Source organism: Salvelinus sp. IW2-2015, unplaced genomic scaffold (genome assembly GCF_002910315.2).
Source record: "Salvelinus sp. IW2-2015 unplaced genomic scaffold, ASM291031v2 Un_scaffold2536, whole genome shotgun sequence".
Taxonomy (NCBI): Eukaryota; Metazoa; Chordata; class Actinopteri; order Salmoniformes; family Salmonidae; genus Salvelinus; species Salvelinus sp. IW2-2015.
This window is the reverse complement of record NW_019943849.1, coordinates 41011-51660: the sequence shown is the minus strand read 5'-3', so window position 1 is coordinate 51660 and position 10650 is coordinate 41011. Positions and strand designations below refer to the sequence as shown.

Here is a 10650-nt window from a genome sequence, read left to right as displayed (position 1 = left end):
GAGACAGAAGAACACATCCTCTAGTGAAGGACACGAGAGACAGGAAACACAATCCTCAGTAGAAGGACTAAGAGAGCAGAAGACACTTTACATCCCCCGAGACAGGACTACAGAGACAGAAAACATTCTCACTAAGCTTGAGAACGACTATACAATAGAGACCAAGCAAACCACCATCACTCAGTCTCACATGTATACTAGAGACTAGACTCCTTGAAAACCTCAATCCTCTAAAGTAAGGACCTTCCAGATGACATTGAAACCACCAGATCCTCAAGTGGGAAGGACTAGCATGATATCAGGTCTTGAAACACATGTCAGTCATAGAGACTTTAGGGATCGTGTACAAACAACCTCCTGTTACAGTGACAAGAGAGAACACTCAGAGTCTAATCGAAGAATACAACAATCCTATACAGTCGCAATCGACTATTCAGGATCGTCAGTCGTAAACACATCCTCTTAGCTCCAGGACTCAGCAGATAGAACAGGCCTGACACAAATCTCAGTTCTAAAGAATACTATGCAAGATCAGATAACATACCTCATCAATGGACTACGGCGAGCAGTTAAACCACCCTCCTGCACACACATTTGTATCTACAGGTAGTACTCGTACAACACATCCTCAGCAACATCCCTAGTATCGAAACATCAGCATAAGATCACATTCGATTAACACACATTCCGTTAAGGGACTCTAGCACGACAACGACACAAATGCTCAGTTGAAATGTTAACCTAATTGTTAGATAATCTTTCAGAGATAAGATCCCTCCATTAGTGATAGTGCTACACTATATTGCATAGCAGAAACACATCTTCCTGATCGAACGCGACTTACTAGGAGAACATGACCAAACCATTCACACTAGACAACCTAGAAACTAAGAGATCAGGTATTTACACAAGAATCACTCTGCTGAGAAGGGCTATCTAGGAGTACACCGAATCTACACAGTCCCTTGCAGTTGAATTGGATCTGGTCGAAGATGCTCATTGTACATAAACATCAATCCCTTCCATGGAGGAGGACTACAAGGACACGACACCGCATACACACATCATAGCCTCTTCAGCACGTATTGGACGGACAGAGATATCGATGAAGCGAATCTCGTAGGAGTCAGGACTTACAGAATCTACGGGAAACACAATCTGTCGTAGAGGGTAACTAAGTAGACTCAGCTGCCAACACATTCTCAGATTGAGAGATACAAACATGAAGACGTCCGTAGATAAACTACCACTCTCTCAAAGCTGACACGTGAACTACAGAGAGACAGTGTAAACACATGCTTCTGAGTGGATCATTGGGACTTACAGACGATCAAGAATAGAACACAGATACACTACATCACTGAAAAGGATCTAGATGAGCACCACCAAGAGCAGAGAGATCGAGCGTTCTGGAGTGGATATAGGATCTCACAGGAGACAGACACATACATCCCAGTGGAAGTAGTGCTACGATGACTAGAAGAAGACAAGTCCCATTCAGGCTGAGGTGGTATCATAGCTAAGGTGGAGCACATTTGGAAGGAAACATTCTTCACACATACAGATTCGAAACTGAAACTTACAGAGACACAGCAGGCAAACAACATCCTACGAGCATGAAGCGACCTTACAAGCACCGAACCAAGCAAACACTCTCCTCTCCAGTGCTTGACAAGGTGGGAGCACCATACACAATCAGACGAGAGCAAGAGATACATCAACTCTTCGTTCACGCTCTCAGACTGAACCTTTACCAGACGAAAAGACAGACAGATGAGTCTGTCTGCACACAAGTAAAGAAGCATGACAACAGAGACAACGTAATATAGGATCACTGTCTAGTTCGGAACCAAGCAACGATGGATGTAGATCCCCTGTCCACTACTCAGTCAAGGCGTACGCTTATCTATGAGGACACAAACAAATCTCATTATTATCCTATTCAAGTTTCGTATGGGGACTCTATCATGAGGATAAGTCAGGTGTATATACTTATCATCCTCGAGTCCCAGGACCTACAAGAGACAGAAACTAATCCTCATGTGAAGGACTACAGAAGAAATGAAACACATCCTCCAGTCAGGACTACAGAGGACAAAACACATCCAGCAATTGACAATTTGAAGGACTGACCGTCGCCAAAGGTTCCCAGGACAGTGACTACAGTAGGAATATCATGAAGAATATGTCATGCTATTTATCTCCCTGAAACTCTGTTCGAGAACGACTTTATATCATGAGGACAGGCATACACATTCTCTCCAGATCTCGCAGGGAACTACTAGAGATACCAATTCTAATCGAAACAAAACTCCAGTCAAGGACTACAAGAGACAATGATAACACATTCCCTACACGTCAGCGACTACATGAGGATCAATCGCACACAAACTCAGTCAGGACTTAGCAGAAGATATCAGAAACACATCAGTCCTCAGTCCAGACGAGCTACTAGGAGGACTGAGGATATAACAATGCAATCGTCATGTGTTAAGACTGGAGCTAGAGACCTAGATAATCCATCGCATCTCCACGACTGATGAGAGAACAGAGAACAAACAATTCCTCCAAGTCCAAGGACTTCGATCAAGCCTGGAGGGTAATATACACATTCCTATTCAGGTCAGCCGTACTAACATAGTAGACAGGGACACGTCAATAGCTCTAGTTGTCCAAAGGGACTATACAAGCTGACGGAGGTAAAGGCAAAACGACATTCCTCATGCTCCAGCGCATTCATCAGAGATCGAGCACAGCGACACCGAGGGAAGGAGGCTATCCATTCAAACAAGGAGACAGAGGATAGCCATCAGGCTCCCAGCTCCATGGTACTGACAACACTGCACCAGACCTCTACATCCTCTATGCTTCTGGATAACGGGACTGATAGAGGAGTACTGCATCTCACGTAAATCCATCGCACTCCACTCAGTCGAAGGAGGGGACAAGATGACTAGAGAGCCTCTACTGTCTCTACCAGTGTGGTGAGATAGTTAATACACTACTGTGCATCAGCGCTCCATGGTAGATAGATACATTTTTTTCTTATGTGGATTGAGTCCGTAACATGCTAGTGACAGAGCAGAAACACATTCCTCCAAGTGAAGGACTCACAGAGCACAAGACACATAACAGTGTAACTGCTGAGCTTGAAATGGTCTCTGAGAAGAGACACGGGAACAACATAGTACCCATCATGGTGAAGACGAGACAGAGAAGACTAGAATCTAAACATGACTCCAAGGTACTCTCAAGTCGAGTTGAAAATACACGATAGACACCAGAAATCCAGCCCACACAGTCAAGCTCCAGAACATGAAGGCAACTTAACAGAGCTACCAATCAAGAACAGAGACCTCAGTGCAGAGTGGGCTAATCGAGAGAAGACAGGAAAGACGACATACCATGCCACACGTCATTGGGACACTGATAAAGCGCAAGACAGAACACCTATTCGTACTCAGTGACTTCAGGATACTGAGACAGTAAGAACTCACATTCCACATCCCACACACATCACCTCGTCATTATGTATCATCAGGTCACGTAAAAGACGAACTCTAGGGCGCACAACTAATCACCTCAGCTCAGGACTCAATTATACTACAAGAAGACAGAGAAAACGAACAATCTAGTCTCAAGCACAGAGATCTATAGATCCAGAGACAGTAAATTAACACCATATTTCAAGTGAACGCGCTAAACAAAGATACAGAACCACATCCAATTCTCATATGTTACCAGACTGTATAGACAGGTTAGAAGCAAAAGAGCAAAATCTAGCACCTCATCTCAGATAGACTAACAAGGACTACATGTATGATACATCGAACTAATCTACACGAATCACAGACCACAAAGTCTTCGCAGCAGCAAACTATCTAAGTCATATCAGTATACGTAAACACAGACAGAAACTGAATGCAGTCATCCAGTTGGAAGTGACAGTACCAGATGCAACAGACTAACAAAGTACTACCTCAGTGAGTGATTTAACAGACGATCATCAGGAAAAGACAACATAACCATTTGCTTGCTTCTTCTGGCATTTAGTCAAGTCTCTGTAGAAGCTTGCATTTGGCCAAACGTGTGTTAATTGTGTGACCATTCCTGACAACCACTGTGGGATTTTAGAATGTCCCCCTCATGTGTGGGTAGGCTCGGGATCACTATAACATTCTTTCCTGCTTTTTAATAACTGAATTCCAATAGACCCTAGCTATAGAGATATAACCCATAGGTTCATTGTTTCATTGGTTCAGGTATAGAGATATAACCCATAGGTTAATTGTTTCATTGGTTCAGTTATAGAGCTATAACCCATACGTTCATTGTTTCATTGGTTCAGTTATAGAGCTATAACCCATACGTTCGGGTGGTTCAGGAGGTTCAGGTGGAGGAGTTGAGAATTCGTGAGTCGGAGGAGTCGGAGCGGTCCTCATACTCCTCCTCATGGGTGTAGAGGGTCTGTTTGGCCCCGGGGGTGGGGGGGATGGGGGCAGGGTGGCAGCCCTCCTCCAGCTGGGAGAGACGGTGCTCTTCCTGGGGGCGGGAGGAGGAGAGGAGCGGAGAGGAGGAGGAGGAAGAGGAGAGGAGCGGAGAGCGTTGGAAGACGCCAGTGGAGGAGAAAGGAGAGACGTACTGAGCTGACCTGAGTTGGTACTGCTGCTGCAGTGTCATGGTGTTCCACAGCGTCACGTCGTTGCAGAAAGGTCCGACCTGGCCGCTGCGTGTCAGAGAGTTCCTCAGCATCAAGGGGTAGCGGGGGGGATGGGGGAAAGACCCGGGGTGTAGGGCCAGGGGGCCGGACGACGAGTCAGACGAGAAGCGCAGGGACTCAGGCACCCTGAAAGCAGAGCCCACAGACCACTTAGCGGCGGAGGCCAGAGGGTGGTAGGACCCCAGGGGGTGATCGAGGAGGTGGCCGTTAGAGGGCAGGACCAGGGTGTCGGGGTGGAGGTCCTGACTGTGGGGGTGACCCCCCCTGGCCTCCTGGGCCTGGCTGGACAGCAGCACCTCCACGGCCCCCACCAGGTYCCCTCCACACCCCTGCAGGATCAGCTCCAGCACCGGGGGCTTGTGGGACGGGAAGATCTTTTTCAGCACCTCCAGGGGTGGCCGGTTGGCTCGCAGATTGAAGGGAAGGGAGACAGACCCAGACAGGCCCTCAATCACCAGGCTGTGGTCCCCTGGTAGCCCCCCTGCCCCAACCCCGGGGTAGCCCTTAGGGGGCCTGTCTGCCATCAGCTCTGGAGAGGTGCTGCAGGTCTTGGGGAAGGCTAGGGGGAGAGGGAGGCTGGGAAGGGGCTGGGGGAAGCTGTAGCGGCACTCCTCGGGCTGGTTTGGGGTGTCCGGGGGCTCGGGGGTGAAGCAAGACGGCTTGGACCCCTCGGGGGAGCTGCCAGGGTCCTGGTCCTTCTCACTGCCGCTACCACCACCGTTCTCCCCACCGGAGTGGTCCCCCGACGTATCCTCACTCAGGTCTACAGAGAACACAGAAACACATCCTCAGTCAGGACTACAGAGACAGAAACACATCCTCAGTCAGGACTACAGAGACAGAAACACATCCTCAGTCAAAGGACTACAGAGACAGAAACACATCCTCAGTGAAGGACTACAGAGACAGAAACACATCCTCAGTCAAGACTACAGAGACAGAAATACATCCTCAGTGAAGGCTACAGAGACAGAAACACATCCTTAGTCAGACAGCTACAAAGACAGCTCAGAAATAACTAAATAATTGTTTTAAAACAAAGTCATAATGTTAACTTTGGATCAGTGACATGTCTCATAGCCTGGAAGATGGAGATGAAGTCAATGAGCTCACATGAATCTCCATATGCCAGGGCCTCCATCTCCAGCTGACTGCATGCGGAGGGCCCAAGGCCTAGTCCCTCTAGGAGGACGAATGCAACATGGAGGTCTAGAACAGGCTAAAGAGATTATCAACTTGTCTACCACTCCACAATTTATGACCGTTTACTTTTTTTTCTCCTCGAAAAGCTGTTAGCAGGAAGTGCTGAGTGTGTCACTGTGTGTCAGTGAGGAATCTACCATCAATGGTCTTTGACCACATGTTGTAAACAGATTGGCTGTTGCTTGGTAACATTTCACATAGAGTTTACTTCGTGGAGAAATGATGGTGATTACATTCGATTAGAACCTGTCCAGTCTGGAGTACTGGACTCTTTCTAACTATATCCCTTCATCCCTCACACTGAAATGGGCCTGATGTGAAGTCGATACCAATTTCACCTTCATGCCCTGCGTTCTATCCTTCACTCTTAGAAAAAAAGGTTCTGGATAGAACCAATAAGGATTCTATTGCCTGCTACAAATATGGCATCCCTAAAGCTTCAATATAGAAGCCTTTTGTATGGTTCTTTAATCAGAACCACAGGGGTTCTTCTTCAATGAACCAAAGTTGGTTCGATATAGCACCCTTGGGGTTCATAGTGTTCCATCCCTGAGTTCTATCCCTGTGTTCTATCACTGTGTTCTATCTCTGGGTTCTATCCCTGTGTTCTATCACTGTGTTCTATCCCCGTGTTCTATCTCTGTACTCTATCACTGTGCTCTATCCCTGTGTTCTATCTCTGTGTTCTATCTCTTTGCTCTCACTGTGTTCCATCCATGTGTTCTATCTCTGTGCTCTATCACTGTGTTCTATCCCTGTGGTTCTATCCGCTCCGTGTTCTATCCCTGTGGTGTCTATCCTGTGTTCTATACCTGTGTTCTGTCGCTATGTTATCCCTGTGGTTCCATCCCTGTGTTCCATCCCCTGTGTTTCCAATCCCTGTGTTCTATCACCGTGTTCTAATCACCGTGTTCTATCGCCTGTGTTCTATCACTGTTGTTATATTCTCTGTGTTCTAATTGCTTGTGGTTCCAGTGCCCTGTGTTCATCACTGTGTTTCCGCATCCCTGTGTTCCATCCCTGTGTTCCCATCCCCTGTGTTTCATCACTCGGCGCACAGTTACCGCGTACGTCGAGTCAGGCTGGCGGGTTCGGTGGGCTGGGGTGGGGTGGGGCGGGGGGGGGCGCATGACAAAGCGTGTGTTTGCTGCACCGGGATGGAAACACCAGGGAATGGAACCACAGGGATGGACACAGTGGATGACACAGGGATGGAACACAAAGAATAAACACAAGAGATCCAGTGATAGAACACAGGGATAGAACACGGTGATCGAAAACGGGTGAGAGAACACAGGGGATGGAACAAGGGAAATGGGAACACAGGGGATGGAACAGCAGTGATGAACACAGGGGATGGAACACAGAAATAGAACACAGAGAATATTAACAAGAGTGATAGACACAGGGATAGATACACGGTGATAGACGACACGGGCTGATAGAACACATCGGTGGGTCGGTGTGTTCTAATCACCGTGGTTCTAATCCTTGTTCTATCACCTCGTGTTTATATACGTAGTTTCTGTGTGTCTATTTACTTGTGTTTCCATCCGTGTTCATCACTGTGTCTTCCCTGTGTTCATCCTGTGTTCCATCCTAGTGGTATCCATCCCTGTCCGTTCTTATCACTGTGTTATATCTGCTGTGGTCTCGTACTTCTTGTGGTTCCCATCCCCTGTGTGCTCCCTGTGGTTCCATCCTGTATGTATCATCTCTGTTGTCATGTGGTGTTCCATCACCTGTTTCCATCTCTCTGTGTTTCACATGGTCACCTTCTGTGTTTCCCATCCTGTTTCTCCGTGTTTCTATTCACCTGTGTTCTTAATCCTGTGTTCTATCCTGTGTTTCATCACCTGTGTTCATGCCTCTGTGTTTCCATCCCTGTGTTCCATCCATGTGTTCTATCATCCGGTGTTCTTCCCCTGGTGTTCAATTACCCGTGTTCGCATCTCCTGTGTTCCTTAATCTCCTGTGTTCTAATCACCGTTGTTCTATCTCTGTGTTCTAATCATCTGTGTTATTTCTGTGTTCTATTCTTGTGTTCCATTCCCTGTGTACCATCTCTGTGTCTTTCTATCACGCTGTGTCATCATTCCGTGTTCTAATCCTGTGTTTCAGTCCTGGTTATCCATGTGTTCTCATTGTTCTATCCTGTGTTTCATCCCTGTGGTTCTATCACTGTGTTCAGTCGCCTGTGTTCCAGTCTCTGTGGTTCTATCCGTTATATCTACTGTGTTCTATCCTGTTTTCTGTGTTCTAGTCTCTCGTGGTTCTATCCTATGTTCTATCCCTGTGGTTCTATCGTCTGTGTTCTATTCTGTGTTTCTATGCATGTGGTTCCATCCGATCCCCTGTGTTCTAGTCAACGTGGTCTATACTAGTGATTTCATAATATTTGTGTTCTTCTCTGTGTTTCTAATTCCATGTGTTTTCATTCAGCTCCCCTCGTGTTCTATCTTCTAGTGTTTCTATCACTGTGTTCTATACTTAGTGTTTCTAGTCATTCTGTGTTCTATCCATGTGTTCCATCCTCCCTGTGTTTCTATCATTATCATAGTGTTCTATTGTGTGTTCCTATTCTCTGTGTTCTGATCTTGTGTTCTATCTACCTGTTGTGTGCTAGTCACTGTGTTCTGATCCTGTGTTCTATTATTTGTGTTCTATGTCTCTGTGTTTACTGGTTATTCCCTATGTTCTACTATCCCTGCTGTTCTTATCTCGTGCGTTCTAATCTCTTGTGATTCTATCCAGTAGTGTTGCCATCCATACCCTGTTTCTATAACTGTTGTTCTAGTCACTGTGTTTCCAATCCAATGTGTTCCATCCCTGTGGTTCTATCTCTGCGTGTTTATCCTCTGTATCAGCCCTGTGGTTCTATCCTGTGTTGACCATCCTTGTGTTCATCCTTCTGTGTTCTATCTCTGAGTGTTACTAATCCCTCATGGTTTCATTTCCTGTGTTTCCATAAGATCCTATTATCCGTGTTCTCTAGTTTCCTATCCCTGTGTTCTACACGATGTCTAGTCCTGTTCTGTGTTGCTATCCCTGCTGTTCCTACTTCCCTGGTGTTCTATCCCGCTGTGTCTCATCACCTCTGTGTGTCCATCTATCCCTGTGTTCCTACCGTTCTACCCTCCCGGTGTTCCTTCCATGTGTTTCTACCCTTGTTTATCTGTTCTATCCTGTGTTCTGGTGTCTGTGTGTCTATCACTTGTTCCTATCGCCTTCTGTCTATGTCCTGGTGTTCTAATCCTGTCGTTCTGATCACTGTGTTGCTATCCCTGGTGTGTCCACTCCCATGTGTTTTCTAAAATCCTGTGTTCATCTCTGTGTTAATTATCCCTGTGTTCTGTTTTATGTGTTCTATCCCTCGTTGTTTATCCTTGTGTTCTATTCTTGATAGATATACTTGTGTTATGTCCCTTGTTCTCTTCTTGGTGGTCCTAGCCTTGTGTTCTGTCTCATTGTTCTAATTTATGTGCTCCATAGCCCTTGTGTTCTGTCTCAGTTGTTCTGATTTATGTGTCCTAGCCTTGTGTTCTTCCTGTGGTTCTTATTCCCTGTGTTCTAGTCCCTGTGGTTCTATCTTGTGGTTCTATCCCTGTGTTCTAATCCCTGTTGTTTCTATTCTTGTGTCCTGAGCCTTGTGGTTATGTTCCCGGTGTTCTATTCTTGGTGTGTCCTACCCTTAGTGGTTCTGTCTACATGTGTTCTATTTTTATGTGTCATAGCCTTGTGTTCTAATCAGCTGGTGTTTTATCCTTTGTGTCATAGCCTTGGTGTTCTATCCCTGTGTTCTTATCCCTGTGTTCCTAATCTCTGTGTGTTCTTTTCAATGGTAGGTGTGTTTTCTCTATCCTTGTGTCATAGGCCCTTGTGTTCCTCCCTGTGTTTCTATCCTTGTGTTCTTATCACTGTGGTTGTATCCTGTGGGTGTCAATAGCCTTGTGTTTCTAATCACACTGTGTTCTATCCCTTGTGTCATAACCTTGTGTTTATCCCTGTGTTCTATCAACTGTGTTCTAGTCACTGTGTTCTATAATTTGTGTTCTATCTCTGTGTTTCCCTATCCATGTGCTTCTCATTCCCCACAGTGAAATCCCTGTGTTCTATCCACTGTGTTCTAATCACTGTGGTTCTATCTCTGTTTCTATCGTCTGTGTTTCTATCCATAAAGTGTTCCATTCCATGCCTGTGTTCATTCACTGTGTTTCTATCACTGGTGTTCTAATATTGGTGTTCTAATTCTTCTGTGTTCCTATCCCCTGTTGTTCCATCTCTTGATGTTCCTTCTAATCCCTTCTGTTGGCTGTTGGTTCTATCTAATAATTTGTCGGTTCGTTTGACATTCTGGTGGGTTTCCGTGCCTCTCCCCGTCTTCCAACTACCTCCCTCCTTCTCTTCTTGCTCGTAAAAAGTCTTAATCCTCCCGCCCTCCCTAGATGCGTATGTGGTTCTTCTACATTCCTACACCAGATACACATACACATCAACTACTCGTTACACCCACTATCTTCTGCTGTTTCTAGGAAACGACTATACATCTCTGTGTTGTTCTATCCCATGTGTTCCCATACCACCACTGTATTACTTATCACTGTGTTCTAGTATTCACTGTTGGTTCCATCATCACATGTGTTTTTCCATCCTGGTGTTCTATTTTCTAACTATCTCTGTGTTATATATCATTCCCTCTCTGGGCCTCGTTCCATCCGCTGTGTTCT

The 10650-nt window shown here is 45.9% G+C and overlaps 1 protein-coding gene across 1 annotated transcript in view; it reads right to left on the bottom strand.

Moving 5' to 3' along the window:
* Positions 1-4223: 4223 nt before the first annotated feature.
* dmrt3a (doublesex and mab-3 related transcription factor 3a) overlaps positions 4224-10650 on the bottom strand; it is an 11788-nt gene continuing 5361 nt past the window's right edge. The window contains exon 2 of the mRNA XM_024141418.2: positions 4224-5483. Within this exon, the coding sequence (XP_023997186.1) occupies positions 4390-5483 (1094 nt within the window). The 3' untranslated portion in view covers positions 4224-4389. The remainder of the gene's footprint in view (positions 5484-10650) is intronic.